The sequence below is a fragment of the Mesoplodon densirostris genome, chromosome 1, assembly GCF_025265405.1.
Source record: "Mesoplodon densirostris isolate mMesDen1 chromosome 1, mMesDen1 primary haplotype, whole genome shotgun sequence".
Taxonomy (NCBI): Eukaryota; Metazoa; Chordata; class Mammalia; order Artiodactyla; family Ziphiidae; genus Mesoplodon; species Mesoplodon densirostris.
The window spans coordinates 180,470,959-180,489,480 of NC_082661.1; the positions used below are offsets into that span (position 1 = coordinate 180,470,959).

Below are 18,522 nucleotides of genomic sequence, written 5' to 3' on the forward strand. Positions count from 1 at the left end.
GTCAGCCTTTTGATTCTTTTCTATATTTGTTAAACTCCTTAATATGAACCATTTTCAATAAACATGGAACTAGTTTATAGATAATCTCTCCTCATTTTATTTTGTAAAATTTTCCCTTGCAAAATATTTAGCACAAGCTGCAAAAAATTAAACCAAGCTGCGCAATATGTAGTTTTATAAATATCTGGATAATAAGGTATTTGGTGTGACTTAAATGTGATATTATTGCCAAACCTTGTCTTAGGAACATCACATTTGTACTGTATTAGTTTAGATTCAGCTTCAAAGAGGCCATTTAGAAGAGTCACTGCCTTGGCTGCCAGACATGGCTGCTTGGAATACCAGTAGATAAAAAACAAGTTAAATAGTTTGAAAATGAATAGCTTGAAAACAAATGGCTCAGATGAACAGCTCAAAATCAAATTGGCTGAAATGAGGGACTGACATTTCTAATCACTGAACTGATGGAATTTCTGAACTAAAAATTTAAGTTTAGAAAGTACTAAGTAAATGTTTGAGAAAAGAAGATTACAGGGAAGGCAGTATATGTTGTGATATGAGCCAGAAAATTTAGTCTCAAATTCTACTCTGTGATACAGAAACTGTGAATTTAGTCAACTCACTTAACTACTTTGAGCCTCAATTTTCTACCTTGTAGGATTGTTGGTGGTACTTGGTATGTGAGGATTAGAGGTGGTATTTGTAAAGTGCCTGGTATGGTGTGCTTGGCACATAGTAGACAGTCTTTATTGTTATGTGCAAACTAAAAAAAGGAAGGTTTAAAATATCACTTACAGCTAAATCACAGATAAGTTAATCATAAATCAGCCTTTCTTCTATGAGTCTAACCTGTTCTGAGTACCATTAGGCTAATCTTGATACAAAGTATTCCTTGCTTTTAAAATTAAACATTCAAACTGACTTGCTGCTCATTGTCTAAAGGAATTGAGGTCATTCTCAAGAGAGAACTAAGGGGGGAAAAAGAGAATGAGGGGTTGCATGTGTTTGCATTAAAGTATTAACAGTATATTAGCTGTGTAGATTTTTAGCTCAGAGATAATGTTATAATCACCCAGGTAGAGATGCCATGAGAGATACCTAGATAATAACATAAAGAACATTGTTTTCTAATCCATGTATAAGGAGTGGCGAACTGATTTAGATTTTTGGGAGAGTGGCAGAAGCTCTGAAAATTAGTATAGATTTAAGTTTGGGCTAATAAAAATGGATGCAAGTTACAGCAGCATTTGCTAAGTAAATGGGGTAAGGTATCTCAGGTCTATTTAAATAATATTAAACAAATACTAAAAATTTAACACTGGGAATTCCTTGGCAGTCCAGTGGTTAGGACTCTGTGCTTCCACTGCAGGGGGCACAGGTTCGATCCCTGGAGAGGGAACTAAGATCCCACAAGCCATGTGGTACAGCCAAAATAATAATAATAATAATAATAATAATAATAAAATGTCAAAAAAAATAAAACTAAAAAGTTAAATTAGGTTAAGAATACAGAAATCACTTAAATTGCCACTTTTATATGCCTAGTATGCTATTGTAGGCCAAAATTGTGGCAAAAAAATTATATTTTCATTTGGTAAGACTAATAAAAAGATGAAATTATCATGTTAAAAGCCTACAGAGAAAATATAGAGACAATACCTCACGCTCTTCCTTTCCAACCTGGGCCTGGCAGGATGGCTCCTGCAAAGAAGGGTGGTGAGACGAAGTGTCGATCTGCTCACCAACCAGGTCGTGACCAGGGAGTACACCACTAACATTCACAAGCACATCCCTGGAGTGGACTTCAAGTGTGTGCCCCTCAGGTACTCAAAGAGATCCAGAAATTGGCCAGCAAGGAGATGGGAACTCCCAATGTGCTCATTGACACTATGTTTAACAAAGCTGTCTGGGCCAAAGATATGAGGAATATCCCCTACCATATCTGTGTGCAGTTGTCCAGAAAACATGATGATGATGAAGATTCACCAAACAAGCTCTGTATGTTGGTTACCTATGTACCAAGGAGGTAACCACTTTCAAAAATCTGTCACCACTCTCAGAAATCTACACAGCTGATGTGGAAGGGAACTGACCACTGATGGTCAAAGAAAGTTATAAAACTGCCCCCCCCAAAAAAAGAAAAAGAATGTCATATGAGAAACAAACCAAAATAACACAGTGTTTTTTTGCCCATCCAGTGTTGGAAAAATTATCTAATAATTGAATATTCTGCTTGTCTAATAATTATCTAATACTTCTGATAAGTTAGAGAAATAGGATTTATATTCTAACGGATGACATTATAAATCAGCACAATCATTCTGAAAGTCAATTTCTATTGAAAGCCTTATGCATTGTCGTAATAATTTTATTTTAGGAATTTATCCATAATGAAATATTTTGTTATAAGGACGTTCATCAAAGCACTGTTTACTATTACAATATCATGTAGCAAATAATGGAGACAACCTAAATGTCTAAGAGGATTGTTTAAATAAATTATAGTACATCCAGGTAACGTTTTTCTCATGTGGAAAGATGTTCACAATATAATGTAAAGTAGGAAAAATTGACTACAAAATAGAATTACACCATTATCATGTTTTTTTTAAAATAAATTTATTTTATTTTATTTATTTATTTTTGGCGGCATTGGGTCTTCGTTGCTGCACGCGGGCTTTTCACTGGTTGCGGTGAGCAGGGGCTACTCTTCATTGTGGTGTGCAGGCTTCTCTTTGTGGTGGCTTCTGTTGTTGGCAGAGCATGAACTCTAGGCATGTGGACTTCAGTAGTTGTGGCACACAGGCTCAGCAGTTTCGACTCACGGGCTCAAGAGTGCAGGCTCAGTAGTTGTGGCGCACGGGCTTAGTTGCCCTGCAGCATGTGGGATCTTCCCGGACCAGGGCTCAAACCCGTGTCCCCTGCGTAGGCAGGTGGATTCTTAACCACTGCGCCACCAGGGAAACCCATTGTCATGTTTTAAATGTGTGTATGTGTTTAGATGTGTGTAAATGCCCCTGTATAAAAGGTTTGTAATATTATATATTTAGGTGGTTATTACTGGAGGATGAATATGTTTATTTAAAATTTTTTGATTGTCTTTATTTTCTAATTTTTTTTATCTTGAGCATATGTTTCTTTGGTACTTTACAAAAATAGAAGATTATTTTTAATTTTAAAAATAACTGATACATAACTATACCTCAGTAAAAAAGATGCAAATAAAAATTCAGCTGGGGGACTTCCCTGGTGGTGCAGTGGTTGAGAATCCGCCTGCCAATACAGGGGACACGGGTTCGTGCCCCAGTCCGCAAAGATCCCACATGCCGCGGAGCGGCTAGGCCCCTGAGCCACGGCAGCTGAGCCTGCACGTCCGGAGCCTGTGCTCCGCAACGGGAGAGGCCACAACAGTGAGAGGCCCGTGTACTGCAAAAAAAAAAAAGAGAGAAGCCACCGCAATGAGAAGCCCATGCACCGCAACGAAGAGTAGCCCCTGCACACGGCAACTGGAGAAAGCCCCTGCGCAGCAACGAATACCCAACGCAGCCAAAAATAAATAAATAAATAAATAAATAAATAAATAAATATTTTAAAAAAATTCACCTGGATAGTTTATGGAATTTGAAATCATATATTGATGAAAATCTAGAACTTAATACTAAATTTGTTTATCAGGAGATTTTATTCCTAAAATAAATTGTTTCTATGACCTTGGACATTTATATTTTTATTATGTTTAGTTAGTAACAAATTTATGTAAATTTTATTTATTTATTTATCAGAATTCCTGTTTGTTTGTTTTTTTTGGCCTAGCTGCTCTGCTGGCAGGATCTTAGTTCCCCGACCAGAGATTGAACCCAGGCCCTTGACAGTGAGAGCATGGAGTCCTTCCTAACCACTGGACCACCAGGGAATTACCCTTACCTAAATTTTAAAAAGAAAATAGTGACCATGCTTTGAATTTTTTAAAAAAATGCCTTTATTTTATTTTTAAAAGAATTCCTTAGGTAGGTTAAGCATCTCTCCATTTTAGGATTAGAGAAAAAAAGGAAAAAGTCAAATATCCTGCCTAGTGCTTTGGAGATAGTCAGTTTTTCTTTTCTGATATTTTACCTGTGAATAGGCAAGTAATAGAATTTTTAAAATGCTAACATGATCCACTAACAGTGTACTATTTTGGTGCTAACATTATAGCTTCACAGTGGGAAGAACTTGAAAAGATTTTACACACTGACCCTTTTACTTACAAGTTTTTCAGCTGATAATATTATGGTATAATTCTGTCAGTAATATGACTTTGATTTCATTGGATTTTCATCATTACTATATAATTTGAGAGCATTACTAATGATAGGAAAGGTATATATATATATATATATATATATATATATATATATACACACACATAATATATGATTCTTATACATTTAAATTTCTGCTTTCTTTTCAGGTATGACAGCAGTTATCTGTACTTACCCTCTTGATATGGTTAGAGTACGCCTAGCATTCCAGGTGAAAGGGGAACACACTTATACGGGAATTATTCATGCATTCAAAACAATTTATGCAAAGGTATTTCATTTTTGCTTTTCTTGTCTATAACATGTCCTTTTATATTTAGGCAAGTGTTTTGAATGTCATTGTTTTGAATAGTTATTATTTTACTTATCATTACTGATACTAATCATAATTGTGAAAACACATCTGTGTTTCAGTGTGGGTCCAGAATAATTTTTCCTATATAATGTTTGCTTTTGTTCTTTTGCATTTATCATAATGAGCCCAGTGTAATTTCACTTCTAATTTTTCTTCACTCAAAAGGAAGGTGGTTTCCTTGGATTTTACAGAGGCTTGATGCCTACTATATTAGGAATGGCTCCATATGCAGGTATGTTTTAAATTTGGCAAAATCTTCGTTTTTCATTTTCTTGTAGGAATGATTTTAAAGTTTAGCATTTTATATTTAAGCCCCTACTCTGTCCAGAATTACTTTTTTTCCTCCCTAAGGATAGTCATTGATTAATTTCTCCTTTCCCCGGTGATCTGTAGTGCTAGTTCTTAAAACAATAATAGAATGCAGTTTTATAGTAAGTCTTTATATTTGGTAGGACAAGGCCCTTGCTCCTTTTTTTCAGGAATGTAAGGACTGTAGATATCTTGCTATTCCATGTGCATTTTAGAATCACTTTTTGATGTTGCGCAAAAATCCTTGCTGGAATTCTGAATGAAATTGCATACAGATCTTGGACATTTTTGATAGATATATTCATAGACACCTTATAAGTTTTGTTGTGTCTTTTAGAAAATTACATTTTCAGTTTATTGCTTGATTTAAGTTTTATATGATTTTATAGCTAGCCATTATTCTACTTGTTGATATGATAGCCAGCTACCATGTTACTTGTAAATGCTTTGGATTTTCTGTGTGAACCATCACATCCTGTGCAAATAACATCATATTTCTTACTTCTGTTCAAATCCTTATTTCTTTGTCTATTTATGTTTATCTTATCTTACTGTACCAGCTAAGGACCTACAGTGCAGCAGTTGATAAAAGTGATGATACTTGGCATTTTGGCTCGTTACTGATTTTATAAATTTATTTATTTTATTTATTTATTTTTGGCTGCGTTGGGTCTTCATTGCTGTGTGCGTGCTTTCTCTAGTTGCAGTGAGCAGGGGCTACTCTTCGTTGCAGTGCGTGGGCTTCTCATTGCGATGGCGTCTCTTGTTACAGAGCACGGGATCTAGGCGCGCGGGCTTCAGTAGTTGTGGCACGTGGGCTTCAGTAGTTGAGGCTCGTGGGCTCTAGAGTGCAGGCTCAGTAGTTGTGGCATACGGGCTTAGTTACTCCGCAGCATGTGGGATCTTCCCAGACCAGAGCTCGAACCCGTGTCCCCTGCATTGGCAAGCGGACCCTTAACCACTGCGCCACTAGGGAAACCCAACATTCTTTTTTTTAATATATATATTCTTTTCCATTGTGGTTTATCATAAGATATTGAATACAGTTCTCTGTGCTAGGCAGTAGGATCTTGTTGTTTATCATTCTATATATAAAAGCTTACATCTGCTCACCCCAACCTCCCATTCCGTCCCTCCCCCAGCCCCCTCCCCCTTGGCAACCACCAGTCTGTCCTCTATGTTCATGATTTTGTTTCTGTTTCATAGATAGGCTCATTTGTGTCATATTTTATTTATTTATTTATTTGTTTGTTTATTTATTTATTTATTTTTGTGGTACGCGGGCCTCTCACTGTTGTGGCCTCTCCCGTTGCGGAGCACAGGCTCTGGACGCGCAGGCTCAGCGGCCATGGCTCACAGGCCCAGCCACTCCACGGCATGTGGGATCTTCCCAGACTGGGGCACGAACCCGTGTCCCTTGCATCGGCAGGCGGACTCTCAACCACTGCACCACCAGGGAAGCCCTGTGTCATATTTTATATTCCACATATAAGTAATATCTTATGGTATTTGTCTTACCATTATGAAACTTTCTTAATATCATCTAGTATATTGTCATTGTTCAAATTCCCCCATTCATAATTTTTTTTTGCCCAGATCCAAGTTAATATTTGCCTGGGATATCTTTTTTCATCCTTTCATTTTCTACTTTGTCATGTTTTTGTTTTAGGTATTTATTTTGTAGTCATTATATATATATAGCTGGGTATTTCTTTAATCTGGTCAGTGAAATCTTTTAATTGACAGTTAGTATACTTAATGGTTATTGTGATTATTGATATATTTGGACTTGTTTCTTTACCTTGCTTTGATTTCCACTTGTTTTTCTTGTTTTTATTTTTTTTAATAAATTTATGTGTTTTATTTATTTATTTTTGGCTGCATTGGGCCTTCGTTGCTGCACGCAGGCTTTCTCTAGTTGCAGCAAGCAGGGGCTACTCTTCCTTGCGGTGTGTGGGCTTCTCGTGGTGGCTTCTGTTGTTGCGGAGCTTGGGCTCTAGGCGCGCGGGCTTCAGTACTTGTGGCACGCAGGCTCAGTAGTTGTGGTTCACGGGCTCAAGAGTGCATGCTCAGTAGTTGTGGCACACGGGCTTAGCTGCTCCGCAGCATGTGAGATCTTCCAGGACCAGGGCTCAAACCCATGTCCCCTGCATTGGCAGGCGGATTCTTAACCACTGCACCACCAGGGAAGCCCTGTTTTTCTTTTTACGTTTCTTTTTATTCCTTTCTTATCTTGTTTGCTTATTTTTCTGAATCCTTAGACCCCCCCAATATGTTATAAATATATGTTTATTTGCTTCCTCCTATGCTTGATGGTCTTTATTTAGTTAGTTAGTTCATTGTTTGTTTTATTTCTTGTGGCTTTTTTTGAGTGGTCTTTAATTATGAGTCCATTACTTGATCTTAACCTCTGAGTTTCTGACCCAATGATTCCATCTTCTGTAGGCCCAGTGGCAGGATCTGTCTCAATGGCTTGGCTGCTATTGCCATCAAAATGTAGAGTCAGGCTTCCCTGGTGGCGCAGTGGTTGAGAATCCGCCTGCCGATGCAGGGGCCACGGGTTCGTGCCCCAGTCCGGGAGGATCCCACATGCTGCAGAGCGGCTGGGCCCGTGAGCCATGGCCGATGAGCCTGCGCGTCCAGAGCCTGTGCTCCGCAACGGGAGGGGCCACAGCAGTGAGAGGCCCGCATACCGCAAAAAAAAAAAAAAAAAAAAAAGTATGGGGACTTCCCTGGTGGCACAGTGGTTGGGAATCCGCCTGCCAATGCAGGGGACACGGGTTTGAGCCCTGCTCTGGGAGGATCCTACACGCTGCAGAGCAGCTAAGCCCATGTGCCATAACTACTGAGCCTGTGCTCTAGAGCCCACGAGCCACAACTACTTAGCTCATGTGCCACAACTGCTGGGGCACGCGTGCCTAGAGCCCGTGCTCTGCAACAGGAGAAGCCACTGCAATGAGAAGCCTGTGCATCTCAACAAAGAGTAGCCCCCACTCACCGCATCCAGAGAAGGCCCGCGTGCAGCGACAAAGACCCAATGCAGCCAAAAATAAATAAATAAAAATAAAATTAAAGATTAAAAAATAAAAACCACTTCTTTAAGAAAAAGTGTATGAATATTCTAAAGTTGTATAGCATCGTTATAAAATACTATAAGATCCTAAGAATTTAATACAAAGAATAAATGCATATATTGAGGTGTTATCCTAGACTGAATTTTTGTTAGTGCTTATTTGTTCTTAAGAATCAAGTATCGGGACTTCTCTGGTGGTGCAGTGGTTGAGAATCCACCTGCCAATGCAGGGGACACGGGTTCTAGCCCTGGTCCAGGAAGATCCCACATGCCATGGAGCTACTAAGCCCATGGGCCACAACTACTGAGCCTGCGCTCTAGAGCCTGAGAGCCACAAGTACTGAGCCCACGTGCCACAACTACTGAAGCCCGTGTGCCTAGATCCCGTGCTGCGCAAAAAGAGAAGCCACTGCAATGAGAAGCTCGCACGCCGCAACTAGAGAAAAACCACATGCAGCAACAAAGACCCAACAGCCAAAAATAAATTTAAAAAATAATAATAAATAAATTTTTTTAAAAAAGAATCAAGTATCTTTTTCAATATGTTTTTTAAATTCAGTAGATAGCAAGATATCTTGAGTAATGTTTAGTTAATAAGTATACTTGAGTTCTGTTAATTTTTTTAATGTATGACTTTAATCCTTTTATTATAAAATGGTGTAAATATTCAGTCAGCACCAGCTGCACATTATCAGTAACTTAATTCAGTATTCATTAGATTCCATGTGTCTGGTGAGTGTCTCTCTCATTGTCATAACTCTTCCTCGAAGACAGCATTAGACACTGAATTGAAATAACAATGCTTTATCACTTTTGAATTTCTTGCCTCTACCTTACGTTATCACCATCATTGTTATTGTAAATATGTCATGTTTACTTAAGGTTACTAACCATTAATTTAACTTTTACTTATGTAAAACCTTGGAAAACTGTTCAATTCTATTCATGTATAAGGTGGCATTATACTCAACTACTACCTTTATTCAGTGAACTGAACATTACGTTAGTGTGTGAAAAAACAATGTATAATTTTTTATAGGTGGTAATTTTGTTATCTTTAAGTTATTTGTAAACATTAATTAAATCTTTTTATCTTAGGTTAAGCCAAACATTGGAAATCAGGAAATGCATAGTTAGTCCCTTGAGTTAATTGGTTATTATGTAAGAATGGTGTATTCTCACAGCTCACATTCTGTTAAGCATCGTGGTGAATTTATATTTTGTTTTTCAGGTGTTTCATTTTTTACTTTTGGTACCTTAAAGAGTGTTGGGCTTTCCCATGCTCCTACCCTTCTTGGCAGACCTTCATCAGACAATCCTAATGTCTTAGTTTTGAAAACTCACATAAACTTACTTTGTGGTGGTGTTGCTGGAGCAATAGCACAGACAATATCGTAAGTTTCTTCATCAACTTAATTAAGTCAAATTACATTTATCCAATACTGATTTTTAGCATTAGTTAGTTGTCTTATTTTTTCTAATAGATTAATAAAACACAGGATCCCTTGCAAAATATAAATATTAATTTAATACATTTTTTCCAAAGTGCCTGCACTTTAAGCATATTATAAATAACTTCGTGCCAAATTGACCAAATTAGTTTGAACCTATTCAATTTCTGTGGATTTTAAAAGAAAGGAAAAAGAAACACTATAGTTTTCACCCATATTTCCTCATGAATTGCCTGTATGAGTTTTCTGAAATTTGAGCCATTTATTGTGTGTGTGTGTGTGTGTGTGTGTGTGTGTAGGTACAACTTCTCTTGCACTAAATCTTGAAGGCCTACTTTGTGCCAGTCAGTATGCTAGGCATTGGGAATTTCACTGAAGGAAAAACAAAAGTATTGCCTCAAGAAAGAAGCCTATACTCTTTTTTTTTTTTTTTTTTTTGGCTGCTTTGGGTCTTTGTTGCTGCGTGCAGGCTTTCTCTAGTTGCAGCGAGTCGGGGCTACTCTTTGTTGCAGTGTGGGGGCTTCTCATTGTGGTGGCTTTTCTTGTTGCGGAGCACAGGCACTAGGCTCGCAGGTTTCAGTAGTTGTGGCTCACAGGCTTAGTTGCTCTGCGGCATGTGGGATCTTCCCGGACCAGGGCTTGAACCCACGTCCCCGCATTGGCAGGAGGATTCTCAACCACTGTGCCACCAGGGAAGTCCCAAGAAGCCTATACTCTTATTAAGACAGTAGCAATGCAAAGGAGTTTTATATTAATATAAATGTATTAGGGACATAGATAAATTAGATGGAAAGTGTAATTGGAAAGTTGGCTTTAGAGAATTTCTGTAGACCAAGAGAGATTGGATAGATGAGATCAAAAAAAAGGCTGGAATACTAAGAAGCAGGAACTTTTCAGGAACAGGAAGAAGGGAAGCTCTCTGTGACTGAGGAGTATCCTGAGAAACAGGAAGACAATAGGAAATAGTAGTGTCACAAAGGCTCAAAAAAGAGTATCCAAAGGAAAAAGAAAACTCAAAGTAAGATAAGTACTGAAAAGTAAGGTATTCATCAGATTTCACAATGAAGGATTACTTTTGTGAAGGCAGATTCAGTATACTTGTGTGTGGGAGCAGATCATACTAGACTGAAAGTAAAGGAAAAAAGGTGTAGGGACTTCCCTGGTGGTCCAGTGCCTAAGACTCCGTGCTCCCAATGCAGGGGGCCCGGGTTCAATCCCTGGTCAGGGAACTAGATCCCACATGCCGCAACTAAGAGTCCACATGCCGCAACTAAAGATCCCAAATGCCACAACTAAAAGATCCCGCACGCGTCAAGAGTGATCCCGTATGCCACAACTAAGACCTGACACAGCCAAATAAATAAATAAATATTAAAAAAAAAAAAGGTGTGTAGTTTACTTTTAGAAACATGGCTGCGGAACCTTGTTGATTTGCAGAGACATGATCACCTCTAGCTATTCTGATTCTCTTCTTGGTTTTACTGCCCCTTTTCTTCATTATTTACTTCCAATTTAGATCTTTAAAATCTGTCTTCTCTTTTCCACTTACTTCATAAGCTATATTCTACACCCACTGACTCTTTTTTTAAATATTTATTTATTTATTTGGCTGCTCTGGGTCTTAGTTGCGGCACACGGGCTCTCTGGTGCTGCATGCGGGATCTTTAGTTGTGACATGCGAACTCTTAGTTGTGGCAACTTTCCCTTTTCAGGTTTCTTGCTAATTCATGTCTTCCTCCTCCTACCTATCTGTGCTGATTTTTTTAAGGCCTAGCCAGGCTTTGGTCCTCTGCTCTTCCCGTAAACACCCAGAATAGCTCATCTATCTTTATGGTTTCAATGGTCACCTCTGTACAGATAACTAATTCTATTTAAATCTTCATTGCTGACTCTCATTACTTCTCTAGCAAGCTCTTGGATGTTTCTACCTGGACTTCTGTCCTCAGTTCAAGCTCTGTAATTCATATACTGCTTTCTTGTCTTCTTTTTCATGTCTGTCCTCGGCCCCCAACTTTCCTATTTGTTATTGATCACCATTAATCTTCTAGTCCTGATAATTCCTTGAGATCATTTTTCACGTTGTACATATCCAAATATTTTTGTCATTTTTTTGCTTAAAAACATTACCTAGAATGTTTCTTTTTTTTTTTTTTTTTTTGCGGTACGTGGACCTCTCACTGTTGTGGACTGGCTCATGGGCCCAGCCGCTCCGCGGCATGTGGGATCTTCCCAGACCGGGGCACGAACCTGTGTCCCCTGCATCGGCAGGCGGACTCTCAACCACTGCGCCACCAGGGAAGCCCTAGAATGTTATTTTCTTTCTTTCCCATTGTTATTTCCCTAGTCCTGATCCTTGTACTTTGTCTTCTTACTTTCTCTTTATTAATCAATTCCTTCTACCCAGACATATCTTTTCCTGCTTGGAAACTGAATCCTTCAGGTTGAGGTTTTGGTCCCTTTATTCCCCGTAAAGTTTTTTCCTCTCTCCACCTCCCATTGAAAGATAATTCAGGACTTCCCTGGTGGCGCAGTGGTTAAGAATCTGCCTGCCAAGGCAGGGGACATGGGTTCGAGCCCTAGTCCGGGAAGATCCCACATGCTGCAGAGCAACTAAGCCCGTGCGCCACAACTACTGAGCCCACGTGCCACAACTACTGAGCCCACGTGCCACAACTACTGAAGCCCGCACGCCTAGAGCCCGTGCTCCACAACAAGAGAAGCCACCACAATGAGAAGCACGCGTACCACAGCGAAGAGTAGCCCCCCCTCGCCGTAACAGAGAAAGCCTGCATGCAGCAACGAAGACCCAACACAGCCAAAAATAAATAAATAAATATTTTAAAAATTAAAAAAAAGATAATTCATGGAGGGGAATTCCCTGGTGGTCCAGTGGTTAGGACCCCGCACTTTCACTGCAGGGGGCATGTGTTGGATCCCTGGTTGGGGAGATAAGATCCCGCAAGCCGTGAAGCAGGGCCAAAAAAAAAAAAAGGTAATTCATGGAGATGCTGCTTATATGCATAGAGCTCTTCATCTATTAGTAATGTTATTTCTTAAGCTGTTTGGTTGGTACATGGGTGGTTTTTTTATTATAATTATTTCATAGTAAATTTAAATGTATATAAAAGCATATAATTATTTTTGTCATATATCACTTATGTATATATTATATATATGTATGTATGTATATATACATATGTGTGTATATATATATATATATATATGTATAAATGAGAGCTTTGAATAGGGAAGTAGAAAGCAGCTTTATGACATGGAAAATGTCTCTAAGACTCAATTTTCTTTTTTTTTTAATATAAATTTATTTATTTATTTATTTATTTATTTTTGGCTGTGTCGGGTCTTCATTTCTGTGCGAGGGCTTTCTCTAGTTGCGGCGAGCGGGGGCCACTCTTCATCATGGTGCACAGGCCTCTCACTATCTCGGCCTCTCTCCTTACGGAGCACAGGCTCCAGACGCGCAGGCTCAGTAGTTGTGGCTCACGGGCCCAGTTGCTCTGCGGCATGTGGGATCTTCCCAGACCAGGGCTCGAACCCGTGTGCCTTGGCAGGCAGATTCTCAACCACTGTGCCACCAGGGAAGCCCTAATACTCAATTTTCTTATCTTAATATTGAGATAACAGTACCTACTTCACACAGTTGTTGTAAAGATGGAATGAGATAATGTACATAAATTGCTTAGCACAAGACCTAACATAAGCAGTCAACATTAGCCCCAAAAAAGTAATTAAAAAAAAAAAATCACCTGGGGTCCCACTCCTAAGAGATTACTTTTGTGTATTTCATTTTAGACAATCTTTAAAAAATTTTTTTAAATTGAGGTATAATTAACATACAATATCATATTAGTTTCTGGTATATAACAATGATTTGATATTAAGTCTAGTTAACATTCGTCACCATACATAGTTGCAGAATCAGGCAATCTTTTCACATAGAATTTTCTCTATCCTCTAAATGCAATTATCTGTATTGTTAATTTTAGCCCTTAAGGAGAATTTTTTGTTGGCCTACTGTATACAGGGGCGCTTGCTGAATACTCTTAGGGTAGTGGTTCTTAACTGGGGTGGTTTTGTCTCTAGTGGATGTTTATTAATGTCTGGAGACATTTTTTGTTGTTACAACTGGGGGTGTGCTACTGGCATCTAGTGGGTAGAAGCCAGGGATTTACCTAAACATCCTACAATGCCCAGGACAGCTCCCACAACTAAGAATTTTCCAACCCAAAATGGCAATAGTGCCAAAGTTAAGAAACCCTGCCTTAGGAATACAATGGAAAGCACCCTGTCTATTTCCTCAGGAAGCGGCATTTAATTTGGTTTTGGGGAATAAATAGAACTTGATATTGGGTGATGAAAGAGAAGAATCATTTAACCCAAGGGAACCTCTTAGGCAAAGGCAAGGAGATCTCTGTATTGTTATTTGATTTTATTCATATGCCTATATCCTGACTCCCAGATTAGACAAAACAGTAAGAAAATAGGAGCACATTATTTCCTAGCATGCATAGGGCTTTGTATTCAATAATTGCTGAGTAGAAAACTAAAAATCATTTTTAAGTCCTTCTATTTCTTCTTTTAGCTACCCATTTGATGTAACACGTCGGCGAATGCAGTTAGGAACTGTTCTTCCAGAATTTGAAAAGTGCCTGTAAGTTCTTCATTTGTCATTGTTCAATTTCTTTAGGAAATGTAATGTGTATAGTAAGTAGGGAGATAGGACTGTGATCTCACTAGTAGTCTAGAGCTTTCATTTTATCTCCCATAGTATTCTTTGTAAACTGAATTTAATCAGGTCCTAATCCTCCTGTTAAAGTTTTCATTTTAGGGAATTCCCTGGTGGTCCAGTGGTTAGGACTCGGTGCTTTCACTGTGGGGGCCAGGGTTCGATCCCTGATCAGGGAACTAAGATCCCACAAGCCTTGCGGCCAAAAAAAAAAACAAAAACAAATTTAATTTTAGAGCAGCTCTGTTAAATAGAAATATGATGTGAGCCACATATGTAATTTAAAATTTTCTGGTAACCTAACCACATTAAAAAAGTATAAAAAGAAACAGATGAAATTGTTTTAAAATATTTTATTTAAACCAATATATTTAAAATTTATCACTTCAACATTTCAGTATTTTACATCCTTTTAAAAAAAACACTAAGTGTTTGAAATCCAGGGTGTATTTTACACTCACAGCACATCTCAAATTTGGACTTGCCACATTTCATGTACTCAGTAGCCACATGTGGCTAGTGGCTACCACTATTGCATAGCACAGCTCTAGAGTTTTCTATAATCTGTAGAGATTTCGAATCATTCTGTTTGATTGGTGATGTGTTGTTCCTCAGGGGAAGAGCAGAATGTTTATTCAGGACCATGAATTGCCTTCATTCACCCAAAAGATTTTTTGAATATTTCAGTCTACATTGCATATTGAACGAGAAAGACAAAGCCCAAAATGTTGGTTTGAAAGGAAAGAACACTGAAACAAGAAAGTCTTTATTGATGAAATCTGGGAGATAGTCCTTCAAGCTTTAGTTCTATAACCATTTGCTCATTGTAGCATAGAACTTGAGCAGAAACTTGAGAGTTTAAAGGGCAACTGCTCATATATCCTTTAAAAAGACTACATCAATATTTCAAATATTATTATGAAATAGTGTTGCTAGTAAATGTCACAGACATAATGCAAACAAAATACATTGTATTAATGAGCCCCGGAATTCTATGCATAATGCTTGTACTTGTTTGGAATGAATTGCTCTTTTATTATGAATTTTTAGCTTGTTTTTTTTAAAAATTAATTAATTTATTTATTTTTGGCTGCATTGGGTCTTTGTTGCTGCGCGCGGGCTTTCTCTAGTTGTGGTGAGCAGGGGCTACTCTTTGTTGCAGTGCGTGGGCTTCTCATTGCGATGGCTTCTCTTGTTGCGGAGCATGGGCTCTAGGTGCATGGGCTTCAGTTGTTGTGGCTCTTGGGCTCTAGAGTGCAGGCTCAGTAGTTGTGGCGCATGGGCTTAGTTGTTCCGCAGCATGTGGTATCTTCCGGACCAGGGATCGAACCCGAGTCCCCTGCACTGGCAGGTGGATTCTTAACCACTGTGCCACCAGGGAAGTCCTTTAGCTTGTTTTAACACTTGCCTTCCAAAATCTACTCAAGATGGCATTTTTAGCTTCTTTTAAAAATGCTATTATGGATCCTGAAATTGTCTCTTCGTGACTGGGCATAAAGGTGTCATCATTTAACCATTCTCTTTCAGTACCATGCGGGAGACTATGAAGTATGTCTATGGACACCATGGAATTCGCAAAGGATTATATCGTGGTTTATCTCTTAATTACATTCGCTGCGTTCCTTCTCAGGCAGTGGCTTTTACAACATATGAACTTATGAAGCAGTTTTTTCACCTCAATTAAAACATATCGTTATTTCTTTTCCTTAATAAACTCTCAGAGGGAAAAATAAAATGTTAATTTAATTTGGGGAGAACATTACTTGAAGGGGGATATTTACCCTGTCACAGGAACCACTGGTATTTTAGTACTTGAGTTTTCTATTCATCACAAATCAAAAGTGCTTACTATACTTTTACGCCAAAAGTTATATCTTAGAACATTGCAAAAAAATCCTAAGCTGATGCTGGCTAATCAGTAAGGTTATTTGAAACCATTTTAAAGTATTATTTGGATAGAACTAACTTAAAATGGGATTCAAAAAGTTGCCATTAGTTTTATCATGCTATTCCAAGCTTTTAATTGTAATCATGATTTTCAAAGACTCTAATGTTGGTTGCTGTTATTGTTATTATTATTATTATTATTAACAGTCTTGGTTATATTGCAGCAGAATGATGAGAGCTGAAATTTTAAGTTATATAAAACATAGGTTAGAAGCCAGCATTGAAGTATTATTCTTAATATTTCTCTTCTCATAATTCTGCTCCACTGGATAAAAGGACAAACACTTTTTCTCTTCATTTTTTGATAAATGTTGTATTCAAAAAGTAACCGTGTAGAGACTCATCGGTAAGTCAAGAATTTTCAGGTATTGCTCAAATGTCATTCCCAGTTTCTGAGTGATTTAAATGTGTTTTTAAAAGTCAATGTATTTCCCAAAGGCAGTAATAGTAAATACTGAATATCTTTGCTCTCAAAACAAGTTAGCATTATAGATTTGTTTTTGTTAGATGATTTGATGTATACTAGAAAATTTATTTAAATGGACTGTGAAATATATCCATTAATATAGATGTGAATGTCAAAGAATGTTTCCGAGTATTATGTTATGACACAGCAACTAGTTCTTCCACGTAAAATAATTTTAGTGCAATATAAACTTAAGTAGAAATGTAAAACATGATCTGAATTGCTATCATTTATATTAAAATGGTTTAAAATGTAAGAATTCCAGTTATGTTTAGAGTAGTTTTTATGTTTTATTATAAGCATGACAAAAATGGGAGGGGAACAGTTATAGTTCTGTCCTCAGAAACAGCAATTTGTAGAATTGATGTGATTTTTAAGACATTAGAAAACTAAATTGAAAGTGTTATTTCTGCTTCAATTTTTATTATTTTGCATAAAAGATTTCTTGTCATAACTTGGTAAAAATTTTATGAACTGGTTTCATTTTCAAAGTCTTTATTTTAAAATAAATGTGTATCTTTGTATGATTTATAATGTACCCACAGGTAAAAATACATGTGTTCCTAAAACTATTTTGTATATTTTCATTTCTCGGCTACACTGTAGCTAAATACTGCTATCAAATCTCAAGATAATTTAAATGTATAAAATAAGTATCTCAGTTATGTTAACAATAAAAGAGGACTGCAAATATTTTTTTAAATAAAAATTTGCATTCTGTGTCTGTTACAGAATACATAGGTTATTAAAAATAAATTTTATTCATATTTCAACAATTATTCCTCTCTTTTAACTATTTACATATTGAAGCACAAATATTAAACATAATGGAAGAATACTTAAAATAATGACAGTATTTTTATCTGATTTATTTCAGATTGATAATGCGAAGTGAATCTTTTTTTTCTTTTTTCTTTTTTTTTTTTTTTTTTTTGCGGTACGCGGGCCTCTCACTGCTGTGGCCTCTCCCGTTGCGGAGCACAAACTCCGGACGTGCAGGCTCAGCAGCCATGGCTCACGGGCCCAGCCGCTCCGCGGCATGTGGGATCCTCCCGCACTGGGGCATGAACTCGTGTCCCTTGCATCAGCAGGCGGACTCCCAACCACTGCGCCACCAGGGAAGCCCAATGCAAAGTGACTCTTGACGGATTATCTTCAGTTTGAATACTGACTGTTTCTGTTTTGATCTCCATTGTAATACTTTCCTTGCCTTTTATTGGGTACAGCCCTCTGATCTATAGAATGGGGCAGTGATTTTGTTTAGGGATTGATGAGTGAGGTACCATTCCTAGCTCTTAATGGTGGTCTGTATGGAGATAAAAAGGTTAGTGGGTATATATAATAATATCTTACAACATTTTCCCCCAGATTACTCAACATCCATTTATGCAGCACCCATTGTGTGCCACGGATTATATCAGCATTATGGGGGCATACTTTGAGAGGTCTGTTAGCTGTACTTGCAGTCTGATTTGGATTCCCAATAGCATCTATCACTGGGTATTTCTCTAACAGGGTATGTACCATACTTTTTGGTTACTGCATGTTTACTTGTCCTCCCAATTGGTTCTTTCATGGGCAGAGTCATACCTTCATCCCCTTTAAGGAGCACAGGGTATGATATCGTAATAGTTGCTCAGTGATGTTTACTGATGGGCAGAAGGAAGGTTTGGTCCCTGTTTTTGGAGAAAATGTTCTAGTAGAGAGAAACGAGGCACAAATATTTCAGGGAAAGAGCAATTTAGAAGGAAAGTTATTTGTTTTTTCTTCACAGAAATGTCTTGTTGCTAACTTGAGCCAGGATGAATGGCAAATAATAATACCTATATTATATGAATATACACTGCCTTGCAGAGTTGGGCCAATGATATCTGAC

The 18,522-nt window shown here is 37.8% G+C and overlaps 1 protein-coding gene across 3 annotated transcripts in view; it reads left to right on the forward strand.

The window, feature by feature from the left end:
- Window positions 1-17,325, forward strand: part of SLC25A16 (solute carrier family 25 member 16) — a 35,183-nt gene extending 17,858 nt beyond the window's left edge. Inside the window, exons 3-7 of one of the 3 annotated variants that reach the window (XM_060112971.1) lie at window positions 4,451-4,572; window positions 4,822-4,888; window positions 9,270-9,432; window positions 14,090-14,158; window positions 15,761-17,325. In XM_060112971.1, the coding sequence (XP_059968954.1) occupies window positions 4,451-4,572; window positions 4,822-4,888; window positions 9,270-9,432; window positions 14,090-14,158; window positions 15,761-15,917 (578 nt within the window). In that variant the 3' untranslated portion in view covers window positions 15,918-17,325. Of the gene's footprint in view, window positions 1-4,450; window positions 4,573-4,821; window positions 4,889-9,269; window positions 9,433-14,089; window positions 14,163-15,732 lie in introns of those variants that run through there. The other 2 variants (XM_060112977.1, XM_060112964.1) reach the window with 2 other exon arrangements.
- Window positions 17,326-18,522: the final 1,197 nt, after the last annotated feature.